Source organism: Acomys russatus, chromosome 28 (genome assembly GCF_903995435.1).
Source record: "Acomys russatus chromosome 28, mAcoRus1.1, whole genome shotgun sequence".
Classification (NCBI taxonomy): Eukaryota; Metazoa; Chordata; class Mammalia; order Rodentia; family Muridae; genus Acomys; species Acomys russatus.
Genome location: NC_067164.1, coordinates 26,030,192 through 26,055,217, shown reverse-complemented (window position 1 = coordinate 26,055,217; position 25,026 = coordinate 26,030,192). Strand labels below are relative to the sequence as shown.

At 43.1% G+C, this 25,026-nt stretch overlaps 2 protein-coding genes across 2 annotated transcripts; both read left to right on the top strand.

Moving 5' to 3' along the window:
* Nucleotides 1-7,159: 7,159 nt before the first annotated feature.
* On the top strand, nt 7,160-13,723 carry LOC127211037 (zinc finger protein 124-like). Its single transcript, XM_051170863.1, has 3 exons — nt 7,160-7,328; nt 13,235-13,361; nt 13,572-13,723. The coding sequence occupies exons 1-3, from the start codon at nt 7,326-7,328 to the stop codon at nt 13,634-13,636; spliced, it is 195 nt and encodes a 64-aa protein (XP_051026820.1). The 5' UTR covers nt 7,160-7,325; the 3' UTR covers nt 13,637-13,723.
* Nucleotides 13,724-13,824: 101 nt separating this feature from the next.
* LOC127210548 (zinc finger protein 709-like) lies at nt 13,825-16,253 on the top strand. Its single transcript, XM_051170188.1, has 2 exons — nt 13,825-13,880; nt 14,495-16,253. Exons 1-2 carry the CDS (start codon nt 13,825-13,827, stop codon nt 16,251-16,253), a joined length of 1,815 nt encoding a protein of 604 aa, XP_051026145.1.
* The last annotated feature ends 8,773 nt before the right edge of the window (nt 16,254-25,026 follow it).

The following is a 25,026-nucleotide window of genomic DNA, read 5'->3' as shown; positions in this document are numbered from 1 at the left end:
TTCTTACCTACAGAGGCCAGTTCCTCAAGGTCTCCTGCACCATGTCTTTGTAGAGGATCTTCTGGGATGGATTCAGCACAGCCCACTCCTCCAGGGCAAACTTCACAGCTATATCCTCAAAGGCCATTGACTCATGAAAGAGCCTACATGACTTGGAGTTTTCACTCCACTTGTTTGAGTTTCCAGTCTACCAAAAGAGCCTTAACTTCAGATACCAACAGAATTCTGTGTGCAGTGTAAATATACCTTTCTCTTCAAGCTACTGATCCACCACAGCGTTGTAGTGTGTAAGCATAAGAGCCCACTTTAAGATGAGCCACTGACAAATTTACAAACATTAGATCACTTCCTTCCGGTCTTTAGTTTCTGTAAAATTCTACAGAAATGACTTTGTTATGCACATTATTTCCATTTATAGGATTCCACTAAATGAAGCATTTCATAATTCATTTCAACTGGAAACTTCTATTCAACATTCTCAGGATTTTCATCCTATGTGTATTTACACTATGTGTCAACAAAAGGTGTTTGTACCTTCTACTCAGGGCTTCTGTCTGCACTGTATTCTTTTGTATCTGTGAATTCAACTCAAAGACAATTCAGGTGTTCCCATAAACTTTTTACATGCTCTCATTTTCTAGAAAGGCCATAGGATAATGACCTTTTTTTGTTTTGATTTTTTAAGGTTTGTTTATTATTTATACAGTATTCTGCCCATATATGTGCCTGCAGGGCAGAAGAGGGCACCAGATCTCATTACAGAAGGCTGTGAGCCACCATGTGGTTGCTGGGAATTGAACTCAGGACCTTTGGAAGAACAGACAGTGCTCCTAACCTCTGAGCCATCTCTCCAGCCCATGACCTTTGTTTTATATTTAGAATTATTCTTCAGTGTTGATTATTTTTCATGTTTGTAAAAATAATAGAACTGCCTAAAGACTTCCTATATTGCTATATACATAGACTTTCTAGCCAGTATGAATTCTGTTATGTTGGGCCATAGCCAGGAAAAGCCTTTTTGAGTTCCCTAGAGTCTTCCTGTGTCAAGCGCTGAAATAGGCTTCATTATTAATAGTGAGCCATTTTAGACTTACTAAGAGAAGAAAAAACAATGTTTTGAGGCTATATATGAAAGCCCAAGATGACAGCTTTTCCTGGATTCATTCTCTCTCTCTCTCTCTCTCTCTCTCTCTCTCTCTCTCTCTCTCTCTCTCTCTCATTTTTTGAGACAGGGCTTCTATGTGTAGTCTGTGCAGCCCTGGCTGTCCTAGAACTCACTCTGTAGACCAGGCTGGCTTCACACTCAGAGCTCTAGCTGCCTGCCTCTGCTTCTGCCTCCCAAGTGCAAGGGATTAAAGGCTAATGTAAGAATCTAGGAGATACTTCTAGATTCCGTTTGGAATTTTTATACATGTATACAATGTATTTTGTCAGATCACTTACTGTTTATTTATTATGTCTAGTAATTTCTCTCTTTGGAGTTAAATATAAAAATACATGATATATATATCATAATGTTTGTAGTCCTAAGTCACTTCCTGCTTTCACCACTGCTGAGCAACCCAAAGACTTTGTGTTACAGGTCAAACCTTGGTGCTGGGAACTGAAATCAGATCCTCTGGAAGAGCAGCCAACACTTCTAACCATTGGACCATGTCTCCGGACCTTATTTACTGTTATGTGAATGGTATCTTTCTTTTCTTTTCCTACCTCCCTCTACTTCTGGCTCATTAGCGTGCGTGGTATTACATTTCAAGTTTCAGATTCAGTTATCAAAAGACAGACTTTTGCATCTTAAGTTGGAATTACACAACCTCACTTTTCTGTGACGTGAAGAGTTGCGGCCTTGAATTTCAATATTTAGTAACTGTTCCTTGTTTTAGTACTTAATAATTGGCGAGTAAGCACTGGTCACAGAAGCGTGTCTTGTCCCAAAGAAGGCTCGCGCAGGAAATCACAGGCAAACTCCAAACATCTGCCGCCTGAATCAAGTTGTACGCTCCCAGCAGGGAGAAGCAGAAGACTTAAAACTCCCTTTTTCTCCGAGCCACTGGCTCAGTGGGTTTTAATTCCATCTTGTCGTCCTCTTTGCTGGAGCAGTGGTGGTGGGGTGTGACCCCATCTGCCACATCCCTGCTGCCAGACAATGGAGACAGACAGATACTACCTCTTTCTGTCCCAAAAACTGTACATTTGAGCCCTAAAGATTTTATTTTACTTTATTATTTCAGAAGGGCCATGGAGGGAAATGGAAGGCTTCCATACCTTGGACAGTTTAGCAAACTTTACTGATGGAATCAGCAAAGAACCAGCAATCAAAGAACCGGGAGAGACCAGCTGGTGTCTGAAGGTGCTCTGCATACTCAGGAGGGAGTTTACGGTATAATTTTTTATTGTTTTTTTTTTTCTTCTTTCTGTACTGGGCTGTAAGAATCTAATGTTTCTTTGTGCACCCATGTCTCCATGTATTATATCATGGACATTTTTTTAAAAAGGGTTATTTATTTATTGTGTATAATATAGTGTTTTGCTTGCATGTGACTGCACACCAGAAGGGGGCACCAGATCTCATTACAGATGGTTATGAGCCACCATATGGTTGCTGGGAATTGAACTCAGGACCTTTGGAAGAGCAGGCAGTGCTTTTAACCTCTGAGCCATCTCTGCAGCCCATGGACATTTTTCTTATGGTAGATATCCTACCGTCTATTGTTTGTCCATCTCCTCCCCTTGAGGTATGGCGCCTGTGAGTTTGCTCACTGAGAAGGAGAGCTAAAACCAGAAGTTAAAACGACCTAGTGGTTCTTGGCATGGTGGCACATGCCTTTAATCCCAGCTTTTGGGATGCATAGGTAAGTGAATCTCCGTGAGTTCAAGGCCAGCCTGGTCTACAGAGGGAGTTCCAAGACAGTCAGTGCTACACAGAAAAAAACCCTGTGTGCATATGTGCGGGAGGGGAGGCCACAGGAGACGACAAACAGGGGGAGAAGGGGGGGAGGTAAAGAGATAAAGACAGTTAAAAGTGATTGCTGCTCTTGCAGATGTTCCAAGTTTAGCTTCCAGCACCTACAATGGACAGTTCAGAATTGCCTGTATTTCCAGCTTCATGGAATCAGATGCCTCTCCTGATCTTATATGCACAAGCCTACACGCACACATACTCAGTGCTTAAAAAGTAAGTCTAAAAAAATTAGCCAAAGGGTCTCAGGTGAAGGCTTAGAGGCCAGAAGCAATTGGCATGAGACCTGAAGACTTCGCTCTGATCCCAGGCACTGACATGAAGATGGAAGGAGAAAGCAAACATCTACCTCTATATACCTGCTGCAGCATGCACCAGTGCACACACACATGTATCATGCACATAAACACAAAAAATCATAATAAAATAACGTTTTAAGGAGAAAAGCCTAATTAAGGGATAGGAAATTTACCTGAGTCATGGAATTATGGTCTCCTGTTCCGCGCTTGAGAACAGTTCCTTTAATTTATAATCTGTAGCTAGTGAAAGACCCTGGGGACAGGGGACTCTTCAAACAATGTTGCAAAGGGATAAAAGGGAAAATAGAATAGGAAGATTAAATGGGGCAAGGAAGGCAGGGGATATGGGAAGGGAGCACTAACACTGAAGGCCTCTTGAGAAGCCACATGGACACCGAAGCTCCCGAGAAGAGATACACATACAAGAGGCATCTAAATGGAGTTAGCGCATAAAAGACAGCATCCCAACTTGACATCACAGGCTACCAAATAAAACCCCTAGTACCAAGAATGAACTATGTCTTTTTAAACGTTGGCCAAAGGGAACGTGTAATGTGGCCCAAGAATAAAGCCAGCTCTGAGTGTGTGTGAGAAGACAAGAGTGTCGTGACTGTGTTTTCTTCCAAGCCACACAATTGTTCTCGGATCGTGTCTCCATGCTCATCCCAGGCGGAGCAGGTACGAGTAAGTTCACTTCAGATTATTCCTTACAACCGGCTATTGTTATTTGTTTATACGCTTCTATGGAGAAACATGTTTTTGCCATGTGCAGGTTGCCCTTTGCGTTATATGCAGCTTGAACTCATGAGAACTTTGCTCACATGACTCTTCTTAACCCTCCGAGTATAAATGGTCTGATGCTCTGAATAAAGTTGCCTATCGCATGAGACATTGGTCCGCCTCATTTTTAGGCTTCATTCTCCCAGGCTCCAGCACCTTTAGAGCATAAACAGACCCCTGAGCATTACAGAGGCTATAGCCAGTGCCGCTGGTCACCTTCCACAGCCGGATGACAAGACCTGTTGCTGAGGAACACGGAGAAATCAAGCTGTTACTCAGATGACAGTTTCACCTCCCGCCCACTGACTAGTATTCACAGTGTTGAAAGTTCTATACGTGCTACCAAGGATGAAAGTAATCATCCGTTTGACCCAGCTATGGACCCTCTGAGCCACAATAGTGACCTGCCTACAGGATATGTCTACTGGTACAATAGCAGCATGAAAGTTATAGGATAAACTGACCAGTCTTTGGTTGGACTTAAGGCATGCTCCGTGAGATGGAACTCGTACCTGATACCATTAATGAAGCCAAGAGCCTGATCCAAGATAGGCCATGGGCTCTAGGGGAGAACCTACTACCATTATTCTGATGAATAAATATAGCCTAAAAACATATTACTATATCCATAGGTCAGCTTTACCCATAGGTCAAACCTCATCGGAGAAGATGGCAACTAACATAGTGATCCCCAACTAGACAGTGTGCAGAAAAGGAGAGACCCTTCAGCCCCAAATGGGACACTTTAATCATACCCCCCATAAGGACTAGGGTGGTTTGAGTAAGAACCATTCCATATGCTTGAGTACCTGGTCTCCATCTCTTGAAACTGCTTAGGAAGTATTAGGAGGGGATAGCCTTGATGGATGAGGGGTGACACAGGGGGTAGGCCTTGAGTTTCAAAAGACTTGCGTCATTCCCAGTGGCTCTTGGCCTTAGTGCCATCATTCTTGAAGCCCCTGAGCCATGAGAATGAGGTTAAGGAGAAAGAGAACGTGGAGGCTGAAGCAAGCACAAGAGAAGAAAGACAAGAGACAGAGGTCTAAGGAAATTAGTTCCCGCATCCACAAAGGCTGAAGGAGCAAAACTCAGGGATGCTGAAGGCTGGGACACCGGTACAAGCTGTTGGACTGTATGCTACTCAGTGGATCTGAAGCATCACTGACTGTCTACTCACAGAGACCTCCTGAGAACTGCCTGCCTTACAAACTAGAACAGTTCCTGTTTGCCCTCTGCCCTGGCCCTGTGGCATTCTAGACTGGTTCTCTTCCTACTTGTAGCCAAGTGTAACTCTTCTACAATAAGTCATCCTCCTGACTGTTAGCTGAAGAGTCGAAGGAGGAAAAGAAATGTAATTAAGGTAGAGATCTATACAGAAGAGGACGTGGAATGACTGCAGGGGCCGGAGGTCGTGGACGAATGCAAGGAAATGGTGCTTTCCAGAACAACAAGGCAGGTGCACATATTGAGCCCAGAGAGATTGTGACAGCGTCCACAAAACCTGCGTAAGTTTAATCAAACCACACAAAAGTCCCAGCACAGAGAAGAGGAAGTGGCCACAGCGTCTTATTCCTATGCAAGAATCCATTTGCAGTTAATTAGTTGCTGGGAGAGGGAAAATCACTTCCCTTTAATGGAGCAACACTGGGAATATCAACTACACTCCAAATCAGGCCCCGTGTGTGGGAGCAGTTGGCCATAAGAAATTGAACTCCATAGTTTGTTCTTATTGTTTGTTTTTATTCTCTCTCTGTCTCTCTCTCTGTCTCTCTCTCTCTCTCTCTCTCTCTCTCTCTCTCTCTCTCTCTCTCTCTGTTCAAAGAGATGTACTTTTGTGGGGAAGGTTGATTACTTTTATTTTCTCATTTTATTATTATTTTACTATTTTTCTGTGGGGGGCATGTATTTTGCCTGCACCATAGTCTGTGCACCAGTTGCATGCTTGGTGCCCCTGGAGGTCAAAAGAGGGCCTCAGGCATAGAACCCCAAATCTTTTCATATTTAGTCATCTGGGGCCATCAAAATGTCATGTATAAACCTGACATGGTAGCATACACCTTTAATCCCAGCACTCAGGGAGGCAGAGGCAGGCGGATCGCTGTGCGATTGAGGCCAGCCTGGTTTCCAAAGTGGGTCCAGGACAACCAAGGCTACACAGAGAAACCTTGTCTCAAAAAACAAAACAAACAAAAAAGAAAAGTCCTGTGTGGTGACATTGAAACATGAGCTGTAAAGAAAGCTTACCCAAAAGAAAGATAAAAGTAGAAAGTTTACTAAACACACTGTTTAACAGCCACAGCCAATTTGATAAATATAGCTCACCTAAAATGACTGAGTTGGTGAGGATCTTTTATAGCAATTAATGGGGAGCTTATTTCATCTCATCTCATTGCATGGGTAAGGTTTGCATGTCCACCAGTCTCTCTTGACGCTGCCCAGTTAGGCCAGCTGCCATAGTTCCTTGAAACTGAGGTTCTGTGTCCTTGTGTTAACATATCACAAGCCGTTGGGTTAGGTCCCAAGCACTGAAGAGCCAATAGTTAAAGTGTAGGAATTTTTCGTTTTCTTTTTGGAGTTTTTTGTCCCTACAAATCTCACGTTCTCTGGGTCTTGAATAACCTCATCCCTTTATTCGTATTTATTGAAAATAGGTTGGGAAATTTTTGTAAGAAAGCTTTGGGTATCTGTGCCATTCCCTGTTTCTGAGATGTGCTACTATCAGGCTCTCCCTGCAATCCCAGGGATTTCTGGACTGCCTCAGACAGTCCTCTTCTCAGAGGGTATGGGTGGTCGCCAGAGACACTCTGAACTTCTCTAAGGTTCCCTGTGACCCCACTTCGAAGAAAAAGCGGCAGTAATTACCAACTAAGTAACTATCTGCAAAGCTAAGACAACCTACGCTTTAAATGCACTTTTTCCCCTGGTGGGGCCAGGTGCTCTCCAGAGTAGGAATCAGGGTGGGCTGTGACTCTTAAGCTTGGACTCTGTCAAAGGTTTTAACCTTAGAGGACGGAGATGCTTCTCCTGTCACTCAGGATCTAGGGGGCAGGCCCACGGATTGTTGGCCAATCGGGGAGAACGTTTGGTGGCTGTGTAAATTGTCCAATGAGGAGTTTTGGTCTTCGGTGACGGAGGCTGCACAATATTTGGGGTGCCATTGTGTGTCCCCGCCATATTGTCGTCCTGTGTCTTTGGCTGAGGCCCCCAGATCTCTCCCCTCGGTATCTGCGTCCCCTCCACTGACTGCAGGAGTCTCAGGAGGACAACAGGACACCCAGTGACTGGAAATGGTGCGTGCAGCAGGGCGTGGGGAGGAGGCTACTGCAGGCCTTCCAAGGCAGCTGAGTACAACAGTCTCCTCCGGCTCCGCCGGGTCCCGCTGCCCGGATTTCTCTAGGTGGAGCTGGGGCTGGTGGCAGAGCCAGATCCTGGCTGAGTGCGCAATGCTGCGGCTTCTCAAGTCAGCTGGGCGCCAGCAGCCGGCGGCTGTGAGTCTGAACTGTGGGGGACCTCGGCTCGTGTAAGGGGGCTTGGGCGGGGCTGGGGACCGCGAGGTGTGGTAATCTCCGATTCTGTGCACTTTGTCAGGAAAGTAGGATACCTGTATGTCTCCACAATGTCCCGATTTATTTAATAGCCAATCATTTTACAGCCTTTGTTGGCTTTATTGGCTACGATTTGACGAATACGCCTGGTTATTCTTGCGAGCTGGCCACTGGCCACCACGATTCTATTACCCCGATCTTATCCACTAATATCAAAGGCAAGTTACACACGAGCATTCCACACAGTGGTATACAAAGTGAATGCCTAGGAAATGGTTAAAGACGTTGAAGAGATGAGGGGTTCTCCTTAAGTTAGATGCTGAGAACTGATAAGCCTTAGCAGTGGGAGTGCAGAAATGTCCAATGCACAGGCTGTTTGTGTTTGCGTTGTGTTTGAAGTGAGCTGAGGCAGGGACCTTTCCTGTGCTAAGGCTTCTGGCCCTGGACAGTCGACCCTGTTATCATTCAATCGGCATGTTGCACTTTCTGTAGTCGCAGGCAGGGGGTTACATCTGGTTGGGTCGATTAGTTTTATATATACATGTTGGTATATCGTTAGGTGTCGTTATTGAAACAAATTATTAATTTGTGCCTTAGTGTGTTCTTCGTTGACATTGATACTCAGAATAAATCGTTGCAGAGTTGACACTGAGCAAAACAAAGTCATGTAGGCTTGGCTTGTCCAATAGCACCCACAGCACAGTGTGACTCAGAGCAGCCCTAGCTTGTTTTCTGTACCCCATCTTTCTTTGACATTCCAGGGGCACCTGCTTTTCCTATGAGTTTTATTCAAGGGAAGCTTATTCTAACTTCCAGGACTTCTATCCTTAGCCTAGGGGTCCGTTCCCCCCCCCCCCCCCACACACACACAGTGTTTCTTGTGTTCTGGCTATCGTGGAATTTACTTTGTAGACCAGGCTGGCCTCCAGCTCACAGAGATCCACCTGTTTCTCCCTCCTGAGTGCTGGGATTAAAGGCGTGCACCCCACCTTTATCCCCGACTCTTTTTTTTTTTTTTTTTTTTTTTGGTTTTTCGAGACAGGGTTTCTCTGTGTAGCCTTGGCCATCCTGGACTCACTTTGTAGACCAGGCTGGCCTCGAACTCACAGCGATCCGCCTGCCTCTGCCTCCCGAGTGCTGGGATTAAAGGCATGCGCCACCACGCCCGGCTCCCATCCCCGACTCTTATAACTCTAAATAAATGCCAGATTTTCCAAGTTCTTTGACGTTGCCAGACTCATTGGAAAGGAAAAGTCACAGATCCATGTGTATGGTTGCATGGATTGGTACCTATCAAAGTGTTATTGGCCTTTGGACTGTTTCTAAGCATTATTTTAACATGAAGCATCTTCATAGAGGTAGGCCATGACTGTATCCGAGTGGAGTATTGCAGTAGGTTAAAGCGCCACATGGTAGCTTCAAAAGCTTTCCTACAGTTGGGTCAAAGAGGGCTGTCTCTTGAAGGAAGTTAAAAACAGTGATCAAGATAGTTAACATACCATGAGACATTTTATTGGGTCAGTCAGTTCTCAGAACAACAGAGGCCAATTGAGGGCACCAGGTCACCTAGGGCTGGAAGTTGCCTTGTGGGTATTGGGAACTGAATCTGGGTCCTCTGAAGGAGCAGCCAGTGAGTGCTCTTGGCCACTGAGTCATCTTTCCAGCCCCAGTGTTTAACTTTCTGATTGAAGGTTTCTTTGTGAAATGTGAGCAGAGCAGGCTGCTTTGCCTGGATGCTTCTCTTTGTATAATTTTGTTTTCATAAAATACCAGTTTACTTAAACATGTAACTTTTACCAAAATATGTACCATACTTTTAACTAAAAAAAATTATGTTTATCTTATATGTGTGGATGTTTTGCCTGCATATATGTCTGTTCACTACATGTGTGCCTGGGGCCTGTGGAAGAAGGGGATGGATCCTCTGGAACTGGAGTTACAGGTGGCTGTGAGCTGTCATATGGGTGTTAGAAATGAACTCAGGGGCCTGGAGAGATGGCTCAGAGGTTAAGAGCACTGGCTGCTCTTCCAGAGGTCCCGAGTTCAATTCCCAGCAACCACATGGTGGTTCACAACCATCTATAATGTGATCTGATGCCCTCTTCTGGTGTGCAAGCAGGACACTGTATACATAATAAATAAATAAATCCTAAAAAAAAAAAAAGAAAAAAATGAACCCAGTCCTCTGGAAGAATAACAAGTACTCTGAGCCACTGAGCTATCTTCCCGGCTGCTAGATTTAAAGCTTTTAATAGGACTTTTTTTTTTTTTAATGAATTGCCTTAATAGTAAATGAACATTTTCAGAATATTAGGACTTTTTTTTTTTAAAAGCTTGATTTTTTTGTGTGTAGATTTTTTTTTTTTTTTAACAGAACTTAGAAGACATTTTTTTCCTCTAATAAAACAGCCTTAAGGCTGGGTAGATGGCTCAGTGGATAAAGTGCTTGCATACAACGGTAGGATCTGAGTTGGGATCCCCAGAAACACAGGTGAATGAACAGGGGCAGGCCTCTAACCCCAGTGCTGGTAGGGGTGGCGTGGAGGATGTGGTGGAGAGGTCCTGGGACACTTGCTGGCTTACCACCATAGCTGAAATTACTGCTGGGTTTAGGGAGGAGCCGTATATTAAGGAAACATGGAAGAAAGTAGTAGAAGAAAACACTCAGGACAGCTTCTGGTCTCTATATGTGCATTCGTGGGGCAAGTGCATTGACATATGCATGTTTATATACATATACCATATAAACACTAAAAACACACGCGCGCGTGCACACACACACACACACACACACACACACACACACACACACACACACACACACACACACACCAGGTGGTGGTGGTGCTGCTTTTAAAACCAGCACATGGGAGGCAGAGGCAGGAAGATCTCTGAGTTTGAGGACAATCTTGTTTATAAAGTGAGTTCCAGGACAGCCAGGGGCACACAGAGACCCTGTCTCAAAAAACAAAGAAAGAAAGAAAGAAAGAAAGAAAGAAAGAAAGAAAGAAAGAAAAAGGAAAAAAGTCAAAGTACAATTTGAGGAATTCAGTTCTCTTTTTCTAACATGGATTCTGGAGACCAAACTCCGGTTAGCCGGCTTTAGTGACAAGTGCATCTCTCCAGCCCGTTCACAAAACATTTTTTTCTAAAAGAAACATGAGGGAGCCACTGTGCATCAGTGAATCAGCGTTGGGGGTTTGTTGTTGGTTTGTTTATTGTAATAGTCATTATGTAGCCCTGGTTGTTCTCGGACTTGCTGTGTAGACCAGGTTGGCCTCAAACTCACCAAGATCCACCTGCTCCTACCTCCCGAGTGCTAGGGTTAAAGGCGTCCCACCACCACACCCAGTTGGAGATTTATTAAGACATTTTAAAGCATAGAACACAGGGATTATTAGAAAGAGAGACCCCAGGCCAATTAGGTGCCTTTAGAGCAGATAATATGTAGACTTTTGGTGGCTTTAAATAAGTTACATATTAAAGACACCCTAACTCCATTTCACTAATACATTTTGCTCTTTGACAATTTCACACATATATACGACATGCTCTGGTTATACTGTCTCATATTTTTTTTCCATCCTGCCATCACTGTCTCTTTCTTGCACATCTCTTTTCCATAGTCATAGTTTTTTTTTTTTAATGTTTTGTTTCCCACAGAGTTTAATTGAGGCTGTCTGCCTATAAATTTAGAAATAACCATCTGACCTTGGTGGGCTCACCAGTGGGTTTATAAGTAAATAGATATGTCCCTCTCCTAGAACGTATGACTTGCTGTGGGTCAGAAGAAAGTGACTGGGCCCCACAAGCCTTTGCCCCATTCCCAATGGGCTGTTTTGGATGGACCTAGTGCTGAGAGTTCGTCACTACCGTGGCTCACCTCTTTTTAAACTTTATTTTTGGTTTGTGCTTACTTGTTTGTATGTGCACGATGTGGGTGCAGATGTCCATGGAGGCCCGAGAGGGCATCCGATCCCCAGAAACAGGAGTTGCTGTCTGATGTGGCTGTTTGACCCTCTGCAAGAGCAGCAAATACTCTTGACCACTGAACTGTTTCTCCTGCCTCCCCCAACCCCCTTTATAACATTCCTAAACAAATGTAATTTATAGACATTTCTTTTATAAATAAAAGCTGTAAGGTGGATTTGTTAAGGGGAATAATACATATATTTATATATTTTTTATTATTTTTGCACTAAGTAAGCACAATGTCTCTATTATCTTTGACAAGATTATATTTAGGAAAATATATGTTGCCTCTGCAAGCAAGTATGGCTTCATTAGTATTACCTCTAGTTTCTAGTTTGTTTACTAGTACTGTGGATTATTTATAATGAGCTCATTCCATTTTTATTGAATGTATTTATTCATTCATTCATTTTTAGTTTTTTTTTTTTTTAATCTTTTTATTTTTTAGGCAGGGTCTCATTATGTAGCTCTGACTGTCCTGGAACTCACTATGTAGACCAAGCTGGCCTTGAATTCACTGAGATCTGCTTCCAAGTGTTGGAATTAAAGGTGTGCACCGCCATGCCCAGCTTTAAATTTCTAAATAAGAGTCATCTATAAGAAACCAGATACACGCTTCCAAATATCACTAGTGCATTCACTAAGGATGTACTAAGGTCCCTTATAAGTTGTGATAAGAGATTAAATTGTGTCCACTAAGCCAGCTTCTTTAAGATTCATCATGCAAAGGATGAGTTTTTTAATTAGATGACCTCTAATGAGTGTGCAGAAATTTTGCAAAAAACATTGACATTTTAAAAGTAGCATATGCTTGGCTTCAACTGTTTGGAAAAGCCATACCATTCTTTAGACTTAGGTTGAGGAGGAGTCCTTCCTAGTAGCAGGAGTTAGGTCAAAGAGGAATCCTTCCCAATAGAAGTTTCCATACCCAGGAGAGGTAGAATATTTTCTCCAGCGTGTCTAAGACTATATAGCCTCACAATAGTCAGTGTTGACTTTCTTGTGTCTATTAAGTAATTGAAAGTTACTATAAAAATTTAGAGGGACCTATGTAGTAGAAATTATCAACACAAGGGGTAGTCTGTTACAGTATTTTGTATCCGTTCGGCCTACAAAGCAAATAACTGACACAGGGAGACTGAAACATTATTTAAAGCTTCCAGCACTTCGCCAGGCAGAGTCTGAACTGATTCTAATCTACTTGCAAACTAAACAAACTACTGTAAACCTTATAACACACATATATTCCAAGCACTTGCCACTATGACCCCTGGGCCGGTCTGTGTCAAGTTCCCAGCGTCCTCCTCCAACCGTCAAAAACCTCCTCCCTCTCCAACCGTCCAACTTTTCCTCCCTCTCCAGGAAGTCCCACCTTCCACTTCCTGTCCTTCTTCACAGCTGATTGGCTAAACAGCCCTTTATTGCAGGTTGATACATTCACTCAGCATTCTTCCACAGTAGTCCCATTTTGCTTCTGCTTTGCCAGATATCTCTAATACGCTGTTAGAATTGCTGTATGAAAAAAAAGTCAGCATTATGAAATTGTATGTCCGGAATAAGTACATGACTTGAACCCATGTGGAACGTAGCACTGTGTCAGCTTCTTAGGAATTAAGTCTAGATCTCCAGTGCTGTAAGGCTCATCCTTTCTCCTGGAAATATATGTGGGCTCTTTTTAGGAGTCAGTGACCTTTGAGGATGTGGCTGTGAACTTCACCCTGGAGGAGTGGGCTTTGCTGGATCCATCCCAGAAGGACCTCTACAAAGATGTGATGCAGGAGACCTTGAGGAACCTGACCTATATAGGTGAAGATGACATTATTTTCTTACTTAGCCAATGAAAGAACAAGTGTTTCTTGCTCACCCATCCTGCTTCATGAATTGGATTATGGAAAAGGAACATTTTGGGTGAATAAGTCAAGTGGAATCACCTTACTGTGAATTTAGCTATAATTTTTTTTCCCTGTAGCAGCAATTCATTTTTCTTGGTCTATATATATATATTTTTTTTTTTAGGAAACAAATGGCAACAACAAAATGTTGAAAATGAATATGAAAGTCTCTGGAGAAAACTAAGGTAATTTGTATCCTAGGAGACAGCAGTGCTCTTCCCAGTTCTTAATGTTCTAGCACATTTTATGAAGAAGTGATAGATACAAGTAAATCCAGCTTCAAATTGTTTTAATTTCAACAAATCTTCTCCAAAAACTGCATGTGCATTAACTGTCAGCAATCAGAACGTCCTAGTATTAGTAGCAACTAGACCGTCATGATACCACAAGTAACACTTAATCATGGGTCCTGTATACTAACTTTCCTCTCTTCGTAATATTAAAAATATTGTATTGATTTATCTCCAAGCTTTAGCTATGCATTGTATATAAAACAAAATTTCTTTTTAGAATGGGATCGATTGTCAAGATAACTCATTCTGTATATACTAGTATGTCAGAACCCAAGATTATTTTACTCACTAGTACATCAAAAATATATACAGTATTAAGTATTGAAAATGTATTTAAATGTACAGTTTGCCAGTAACAAAGACAGTATAACACAACTAGATACAAATATCTTTGTTTTTTATTGCAAATGTCCTTAAACCAAATTGCAAAGCAATCAGTTCAAACATTTTTTTTTAAGACTTATTTATTATGTATACAGTATGCATCAGATCTCATTATAGATGGTTGTGAGCCACCATGTGGTTGCTGGGAATTGAACTCAGGACCTCCGGAAGAGCAGTCAGTGCTCTTAACCGCTGAGCCATCTCTCTAGCTTCCCCAGTTCAAACATTTTTAAAAATTATTATAGGGGACATGACTAACGTTTGTTTTTGTCTTGAGACAGGGTTTTTCTGTGTAGTCTTGTGACTAACACTTCTTGTGGTAAATCATCAGCAAATGATTTTTTAGTAAAGCCCTTTTCATTTTTTGCAGTAATCAGTTGTTGGAGAGACTCTGTGAATACACAGAAGGTCTTCAGCGTGCAGAAATCTTTAACTGGACTCCAGAGTGTGTTGTGAGCCAGAAATCATGTCCAAGGATTCCCACGTATGAAAGCCATGTGTATGGAGAAGTGGTTATTGGCAATTTATCTCTAAAGGTTCCCCCTCATCCTCATCCAGGACAAAAACCATATGGCATTCAGGAATATAGAAAGGACTTGTATAAACCTAAGGAATCTGGGGACACCTCCAGGTCTCCCACAACCTTTCAGAAGCATAAACGAATTCCCACGCAGGAGAAACCTGAAACTAGTCACTGTGATGAAAACTTTAGGTGTCTCATTTCCAGTCAAAATGATGAAAAACCCTCCACTGGAGAAAAACACTATGAATGTAAGCAATGTGGGAAAGTATTCACTTCTTCCAGTTCTTTCCGGAGGCATGAAGAATACCACAGCCGAGAAAAATCGTATGTTTGTAAGCAGTGTGGGAAAGCCTTCCCTTTTCCGAGTTCCCTACAGATACACGAACGCATCCACACCGGGGAGAAGCCCTATACGTGTAAACAGTGTGGGAAGACCTTCGCCCGTTCGAGTTCCCTTCTGACACACGAAAGGATTCACACTGGGGAAAAGCCCTATGTGTGTAAGCAGTGCGGGAAAGCCTTCACCGACCGCAGTTCGCTTCGATTTCACGAAATGATGCACAGCGGACAGAAACCCTATAAGTGTACAAAATGTGGCAAGGCCTTCGCTTCGTCGGGGGCCTTTCGAAAACATGAACGAACTCACACGGGGGAGCAACTCTTCGTGTGTCTGCAGTGTGAGAAAGTGTTCAGCTGCGAGAGCGCTTTTCGGACACATAAAATCATTCATTCCGGAGAATGTGTGTGCAAGCAGTGTGGTAAAGCCTTCACGAGTCACAGCTCTGTGAAATACCATGAGCTGATGCACAGCGGGGAGAAGCCCTACGTGTGTAAGCAGTGTGGGAAAACCTTCCGGTCCCCTAAACAAGTTCAGATTCATAAACGAACGCACACGGGAGAGAAGCCTTACGTCTGTAAGGAGTGCGGGAAAGCCTTTACTTTCCTCGGTTCCCTTCAGTACCACGAATTGATCCATACCGGAGAGAAACCCTATCTATGTAAACAGTGTGGGAAAGCCTTCAGGTCTTCGCGTCAGGTTCAGATACACGAGCGAACTCACACCGGGGAGAAGCCGTACGTGTGCAAGCAGTGTGGGAAAGCCTTCTTTTCTCTGTATCACTTAAGAAGACATGAAGTGATCCACAGTGGCACGAACCCCTATGTTTGTAAGCAATGCGGGAAAACCTTCAGTTGGTTCAGTACCTTTCACAGTCACAAACAGACCCACACCGGAGAAAAACCCTATTTGTGCAAGCAATGCGGGAAAGCCTTCTGTAGCCGCATATCATGGCGAAGACACGAGAAAGCGCACACTACAGTGAAGCCTTACGCGTGTGTGCAGTGTGGGAAAGCCTTTCGCTCTCCTAGTTACCTCAAAATACATGAAAGAATCCACACTGGAGAGAAACCTTTTATATGTTCTCAGTGTGGGAAGCCCTTTCGCTCTTTTCGTTACGTCAAATCACACGAAAGAAGTCACACTGGAGAGAAGCCTTTTGTGTGTACCGAGTGTGGGAAAGCCTTCAGTTACTACAGTTCGTTCCACAGACACAGAAGAACTCACCAGACTGTAGCCTTGAATACAGAACTTGAAAAGACTAAGTAAGACCCATAAGACTGCGTGTGGAGAAAACTTGTGTAAAGAAAGGTTAAGCGTGCGAAACACCTTCGGGTTCTATTCATGGGTAAAGCATGAACTTTAGGCCAGGCGTGGGGTGGCCCCAACTCTGCACCTGAGTGAGAGGCAGAGGGTAGGGAGTCTCAGAATTCCACCTGATCTGCTTATTGAGTTCCCAGCCACCCAGGGCTACAGAGTGAGACTGTTTGAAAAAAGACAAAGGCTAAAACATGTTTGCGTGAAAAGCAAACTGGAAGAGCTGCCTTCATTTGGCACACGCGCAGATGTTTCCCCAGTAAAAATAATTTGCTTGCCGAGGCACAAGAAACTCGAGAGTAGGAAGTAGTGGCCTCTGAAATTTTGTCATGTGTGTTCATTCCCATACATGTCAGTAATGGGAAGGACTGGGTACAAATTTTTGCTTAAGGATGCTTTGGCAGATGCAAAATCTGAAGAAACTGTGTAAATATATTACACTCATTGGAATTTATTAGGGATTTGTTTTTGGTTTTCAGAACTAGTCTTGCCATGTAACCCAGGCTGGCCTTGAACCAATTATCTTCCTGTTTCAACATCTAGAATGTTTTGAGTGAGAGACGTCTGTTTCCACATCCGGCATCAGTATCATTTTTTTTTTTTTTTTTTTCTTTTGGTTTCTTGAGATAGGGTTTTTCTTGTGTAAGCCCTGGAACTCACTCTGTAGACCAGGCTGGCCTCAAACTCAAGAGATCCACCCACCTGTGCCTCCCTAGTGCTAAGATTAAAGGTGTGTGCTGCCCCCACCTGACAGTAGCTCATTCTTTAAAAAAAACAAAAAACAAAAAATACTTTTGAACTCCATGCTTTACATTTTTTTGCTGCAGAAAATTATCTCTTTTTCAGCTATGTTTACAATTATGTGTAGATGCATGTGTTAGTGTGTAGATCTGGGCATATCCATGTAGTTATTGCAGAAGCCAGAAGTGGATGTCAGATCCCCTGGTGCAGGAGTTCCAGGCAGTTGTGAGCTGCCCCACGTGGGTTCTCTGCAAGAATCCAGGTCCTCTGCAAGACCGTTATAGACTCTAACCACTGACCCATTTCTCCAGCCCCTAGAAAATTATCTTTAAGTATGTAAAGTGGAGGATTGCTCAAGTACAGGACATGGAAACCAAAAAGACCTTAAAAAAAGAAAAAGGAGAAAAGAAGAAAGAAAAACAAAATTGCATTGTCATTACATTAATTTTGTACGTTTTTTTTTTTTTTTTTTTTTTTTTTTTGGTTTTTCGAGACAGAGTTTCTCTGTGTAGCCTTGGCTGTCCTGGACTCACTTTGTAGATCAGGCTGGCCTCGAACTCACAGAGATCCGCCTGCCTCTGCCTCCCGAGTGCTGGGATTAAAGGCATGCGCCACCACGCCCGGCTGGTTTTTTTTTTTTTAAAGACAGGGTTTCTCTGTGTAACTTTGGCTGTTCTGGACTTGTTTTGTAGATCAGGCCAGCCTTGAACTCACAGAGACCCACCTGCCTCTAGCTCCCTGAGTGCTAGGATTATAGGCGTGAGCCACCGCACCGAGCTGTAAGGTTTTGTTTTGTTTTTTTTAAAGCAGTAGTGTATACTAATTTAATGGGTGATATCTTTTTGCATTAAATCAGGTAGTTTTTGTACATTTGTTGGTGAATTGATAGTTATTTGTAATATACCTTTGTGTACCTTTGGCTGTTCTGGACTCACTTTGTAGACCAGGCTGGCTTCGAACTCACAGCGATCCGCCTGCCTCTACCTCCCAGAGTGCTGTGATTACAGGCGTGTGCTACTGCGCCCCGCTCAAATGTTAATGCTTATCTACTTAGAATGTAGGGATAAATGCCACTCTGTAATCATAGATCACATCACATTTACAAGTTGTTTCCATGTCACAAGCCATGTTTATTGTGCATATATAATTAATGATTTTCCTTCAAGTAAATGTTGCTTTTCATGTTTGTCTTGTTGTATCTTTGACTTTCATTATACTTTTTCCTTTGATCATTATACTAACAGACCTGTTGGCATTATGGCATAAGCACCATATAATAAGTGTACTAACTCTGTCCATGTATAATAACCAAGTATGTCTTATCAATAAGAGCATTACATAGATGTTCTGGCAGTATTGGTGTTTAGCTTCCAGGGACTCATGGGGTTGGTTAGAGATAGTTAGGTGCCTCTGTTGAATATACCGAAGTGTAAGTCTAATTCTCTGTTTGGTAATCATAGTTGTCACTTGGAGGTCCTCAAATAATGCAGGGAAGGAAGTTTTAATTCGTGTGCATTACTAGTCACACTAGTGAAGAGAGGACATTGCTGATTTTTGTGATTCAGAGTGTTGTATGCTTTGCTGGGTTACAGACAACTTTATAGAGTGTCCTTTTGTCATAGTTTGGGACACATAACTCGACAACAGAAGATTTGGCTTTGCTTTGAACACCAGTGTTATGGGCCAGTTTTAACCCTTCTGAGTTTCTATCCCAACACTACAGTATTTCCTCCAATATATCAGTTACAGCTCTTCGCAAATACAGATGTTCCTAATTATCCACTTGGTTATGTTCTGATAAAGCTAGGAAAGGGGTAAATATATCAAGAAACTGTACTCAACCTAGTAAACATTAAACCTGAGACTATCATTTCCAAGACCTTACATTAGGCCCAGACTGCGGGAAGTTATTTCTTCTGCATATTATTTCTTCCTTTAAATTAAAAAAAAATTACATGTATTATTGAGCAAAGTAATGGTTTTTGTCATGATTTTTTGACACATGTATTCTATGTACTTTGACTCTTTTCACCTTTTTTTTTTTAAAAAAAAAGGTCCCCTTCCCTCTGCTCAATGGTCCTCATCTTCTCCCAAATAGACTCTTAGAGTCTCATTTCTCTCTCTTGCTGAAATCTAGAGTGTGTATAAACTAAAACACACAGGTCGTTGGCTGAGCCTGGCTTCTTTCCTTTAATATTCCTTTAATTTCTAGCTCCGTTCATTTCTGTGAGCATCAGTGCATTCCATGGTGTTTTTGTGGAGGTCAGAGCACAGCTTTCAGGAATCTGGTCTCACATTTCACCTTGTTGAGGCAGGGTCACTCATGCCACGCTGTGCACTGCAGGCATCCAGCCTACCAGCTGGGACTGATGGGACTGTTTCCAGACACACCCTCATCTCCTCCATAGGTGTGTCAGGTGCCACCACATCTGAATTTTTAAGTTTGTTTACTAAGTATGTTTTTCTATTGAACCATTTTCCTGGCCACTTAAGTGGTAAAATTTTACACAGACAAGTGTTCTTTCTTCATCCTGGACATTGTAGGTTAGGCCCTGTGGGTCACTGGGAGTTAGGCATCAAATGAATATCGAAGGAAACATCGCAGATGACCAGATCAGATTCCAAGCAGTCGGAGTCTGATTATTAAGGTATGGTCATGTTTGATAATTTTTTTTTTTTTTAACCTCGTCTACGTTCTTCTTTCCAATCCTTTTAGCAACTATAAGTACAAACCAATAAAGAATCACCCTCACACTGTGCCAGAGGATAGGTACTCACCTTCTGTTTATTTTGGGCCCCAAACTCTTTATTGTTAGTTTGGCCTCAAACTCACAGAGATGCGCCTGCTGCTGTCTCTCCGAGTGCCAGGATTAGAGGTGTGTGCCACCTTGTGTGACTCTGAGCTCCTCTCACACCATACACTATTAATATAAAAGAGCCTTCAAGATCTAGCAGCCTGGTGTTTATCATGCTCCCCCACTTGGCTCTTTCCTGTCCCCTGCTTCTGCCCTGGTCCTGAACGATACCTTCGTCTCCCTGGCTGCCTTTCACACCGGATCTTCCCTTGCTTCAAGAATTCTGTTACACAGAACAGGTTCCTTCCACCAAGGACTGATGCTTAGCAAGACATGTCCTGCAACTGTCCCTAGAGTTCTCCAGGCGTGTCTTCAGGGACACCTGGGGACATGATATCCCTTGTGTTTCCTACAGACCCCTTCTTTTTTTCTGGAGTGTTAAGAGTGACTATGGGAAGCTGGGCTCAGTGGCGCACGCCTTTAATCCCAGCACTCTCGGAGGCAGTGGCAGGCGGATTGCTGTGAGTTCGAGCCCAGCCTGGTCTACAAAAGGAGTCCAAGACAGCCAAGGCTACACGGAGAGACCCTGTCTCGGAGAGAAACGAAACAAAACTGTAGAAATGACTTAGAAACTAAGAAGTAGAGGCAAGGCTATTAACAGAGGGGGGTTTGTGGTTCAAAGCCAAGTTGAGTGACAAAGCAAGTTCTTTCTCAAACAAACCCAAATGACCATGTGATTCAATAGCGGTGGGTGGATTAAAGAGATGCTTTCTAAAGGGTAAGCAAAAATTGGAAATTTGCAGACAGAGACCTTTCTGACAAGCACCAGCTGCAGAAAAAGAAAATTAGAAGCAGAGCAGAATAGGGGCATTTTTTTGTCCTTTTCCATAATGGCGTGTAAAGCTTCTGCCCAATTTTTGAGTCCATATGAAGTGTCTTTAGAGGTTTCACTATTTCATAAGTGAGCATGGAGTAGAATGGGTGGGGCAGACATCCCAGCAAATATTCAACATCCGTGTGTCATACCCCATCAGTGTTGGTACGAGGCAGAGGACTGAGTCCCTGCCCCCCCTGCCCCGCTTCCCCCCCGACTCCACACTGGGGCCCATCGTGACCCTTCAGTAGGGGGACAATGAAGCGTCCTTTGGTATTTTTTTACTCAGCTGCCTTCCCTTGCATGTGACTTCCAGCTGGTTTGTGAGAAGCTGCGGAGCATGAGAAGGTAAATAACAAAGCAGGAGACCAGGGGCAGGTGGAGCTTCGGAGCCTTCTGCGGCAGTAGCGGGTTTTGATGGTGGTGGTTGTGGGTCCCTTTTAGCATGCAGAAGTGCTGGGGTCATCCTGTAACTTGTCTGCATGAAGAAAATCTATGAAGATCAGACTTAAAGGAAGACCCATTTAGGCTAGGTAGGTAGTGCTTGGATAAAGCGTTTCTGTGACAGACCGTTTAGGTGAAAATCTTAAGATAACTTAGGTCAAAATGTGCCTTTGGCAAATTTGAAAGTTTGGGGGGACCCAGGATTGCAAGCTCCCACAATTACGTTCCTATACATCCTTGGCCATTTTCCAGTGATCTGCTCTAGGGCTCAACTTCAGTGGTCAGTCCAGCCCTTGAGCTTGAAAACGTATGTGATCTCGAGCTTTAACACCGTGCTTATCTGGGTGGGTTCCTGTGTTTCCTTTACTTCTTCTTGATTCATTTTCTAATGTAGATAGCTTATAATCCTGCCAAAGGTAGACAGTGCTGACAGGCCAGTAACATGCCAGCTGCAAGGAATTTACCAAAGAGACAAAAGGAGAAACTGTTTAGCGTAAGTGGTGTTGCAGCCACAATGTGGCTTTCTGATTTTATTGTATTTGTGAAGGAAAGCACACACCCCAATACCTCAAAAAATAAGAAAGAAAGAAAGAAAGAAAGAAAGAAAGAAAGAAAGAAAGAAAGAGCAAAGAAGAAAGAAAACCATTTTACCTTCAGGCTGAAAAGATAGCTCAGTGGTTAAGAACAGTCTCTGCTCTAGCAAAGAACCCAAGTTCAAATTCCAGCACTCATGTCAGGCTACTCACAATTTGTAACTCCAGCTCCAGGGAATTTGATGCCCTTTTCTGGCCTCCGCACATACTTACACATGTGCACATACCCACACGCAGAGTCACACTCATACACATTAAATATATAAACATATATGTGGGTTAAATGGGCACCAGATGAATTGTTTTTTAAGGGAAAGGGGAAAAGAAAGGGCAAGACTGCTTCTAGGTATGGTGGGGGAGGAAGTTTAGTACAGATATTTAGGAGAATGTGGCCAGAGGCAAAGACATCTGGGAGAGTTCAGAGTGAACGTGACCATGAGCTGTGCCAGGTGAGGAGAGGAGGGAGAAGAAAGGGAGGGGGAGAGCAGGGGATCCAGGCACAGCATCCAGGGGGCTTGCCCAAAGAGGACACATAACCCAAATGTCTGAGTTATCTCGGGAAGGGTGTCTGAGAGAAAGGCATCCCGGCCCCTGGGCTGGGGAAGTTTAGGGCAGAGGGCATGGTATGCAGGCCAAGAGGATCCTGTAATGGGAGAGACTAAGGAAGGCAGGAAGAACCTGGCAACCAGGCTCTGCTTTGCTGTGTTAAGTAGGCACCTCAGCCGTTTGTCCCCACTTTGAAACCTAACATATATTAATAATTATGTATTTATAATATATAATAGATTAACAACTATATAATATAGCATATCTATAGTAACAAGTGTATATGACATTTAATATTGAATATGTCAATATAATAAAATATATTAATAACATAGTATGTATTAGTATATATATACTTTTTGGGCCTAGTGCTGAATGCCTTTCATCCCAGTACTGTGGAGACACAGGTAAATGGATTGCAGGCTAGCCTAGTCTACATGGCAAGTTTCAGGTCAGCAAGACCTGTATGGTGAGGCCCTGTCTCAAAAAAATTATTTTTCAGTTCAAAAGAAGAAAAGATGTCACACTGAACTTTGAATGTTCTATAAAGGTGCTCATTGCTTCGATGGCTGAAGACGTGGAATGTTGTAGGTCCAAAGCTTAATTATAATTTGTCTTGGGCTATCTTTAGCTTTCTTGCTAGCCATGTTTTGCCCAATTCTGTGTCTGACCTAATATCCTTATGATTATCAGGTAAAAATCTTTCAAGTATATTAATTTGGCACACTACTGGCTTCCACCGACCAAATCGCTAAGCATATGGTCAGGTAGTCTGAGACATGTAGTAGAGACATCCCCATTCTCTGTAATCTACCTATCTGATGTTTCTACCAATATATTTCAAACCCCTCGACTTCTTGAGTCTTGTTACTATAAAGCGCCATGATAATATTACCACATTAGAACATACTACTGGGGTAATGTGAGTATATTTCCAAGTCACGGTCACTCATACTTGGCTCTAGAATAAATGATCTCTTATCCCCTTTGAAGTGAGCGGTGTATTTTCTTGTCTTGACACATGGCTGAAGTCTTTTAGCACAATTGAGTGGGAAGTTAGTCATCTCATGGCTCATTATGTGAGGTCCACGTTGTTAGATATGTCTAGATGTCTCTGAGGTCACAACAATCTGCAGCTGCCTCTCTCCACCCTCAGTGTAATCCTCACTGCTAAGGAGGCTTGTTTGACAAGCACCCAACTGTTCTTCTATGATTCTCTCTTCCTCCAAGGAGTTGAGTTGACTTCTCGCTTAACTGAAAACTAGTAAATTAGCAAGTAGCCTGATGTGGTTCTGTAATTCTCACAGTAAGATGTTGGTAGGATAACGGACACTGAAACAGACTGTTCCTTGAGACCACAAGATTTAGTGTCAGAGAGGATATAATGTGGTCTAAATTCCTTTGCCTGTCCCTAAGTTTCTTGGCCTGTTCTTCTCCAAACCAGACACTTAGAGAGTTTGATTACAGGCTCAGCCAGGCTGTTACCCTCTCTGTACAGCATGGGGCATCTCTGAGAACCGGGCTACCCAAAATGGGGGGGGGGGGAGTTGCTTTGTCTCTAGGACTTAGAACTTCTTTCCTGATGTGTGGGTACCAGAGAACCTGTTAGAGAGTCACAGACATATTCTCAGTAGGATGCCTCCTGGGATTTGAAATACTGCGGGAAAATGTGGTCTGTTTAGTCCCCAGCTGAAACCTTTCACAAAAGAAATGACCAAGCTCCCCAGGCAACTAGGTGCTAAACCACCAACAGCTTTGAATGGCATGTCCCATATAACGAATTTGCATCAACCATCTACTTCACCCATGACCTTTAAGTCACACATTAACAAGATTTCTTCCTCCCAGTGCAAGATCACCTCTTCTTCCCCCAAAACCTTAAAATAGATATCTTTGTTTTTTCTGTGTAGTCTCAAGTTATTTCTTTTCCTTTCAGGACCCACCATTCCGTTTGAAGTTAAATCTTTTTTTTTTTTTTTTTTTTTTTTTATCTTTTACTTCTTATTTTTTCCAATGCAAACAGCAAGGGATGCTTTATTGATCCATCACAATGGGGTCTACCAAACTCTATTGAGGTGGAGACTTGAAGTTAAATCTTGTGTCCTTTTAACTAACCTGCCGGAAGTGACTATTTTCTAAAGAGATGCTTTAGCTTTAACAGCATTAAACAAGGAATCCTAAGAAAGTGGAATTTCTCCAGGAGAAGAAAAGTCTGGGGCAGCCAGAGATGAAGCTCTTCTCTCCAAAACCGCTTCTCTCCTACAGGAAAGAGATTGACAACCTCACCAAGATGATGACAGTTCAGTAACACGTGGAATCACACCTTGTCTGGGACTGCTTAGTATGCCATGGGCCCCTATTTAAGCTTGCTAGACTCCCAGTCACCAGAGTCTATTCCTGGAAGTCCGATTGAGAGCCAGAGTCCACAGTCGATGCAAAGGCAAAGGAATTTTATTGAGCCAACGCACTGGGGTCCACCAATATCCCGAGGAGAGGGAAGACCCTACTCTGTAAAAGTGGAGGGTTTAAGTACCCTTTACAGAAGCAGAACTCAGCACAATGCTTAGCTAACACATGACAGGCTAACAATCTGAGGCAGTAAATTCCAAGTAGGGTAGGGTGAGATGGGGGCAGTAAATTCCAAGAGGCAGGGTGGAGATGGAGGTGAATGGGGGTATGAGGTAGTAAATTCAAAGTAAGGTGGGGGGGGCAGTAAAATCTGAGGGCAGGGT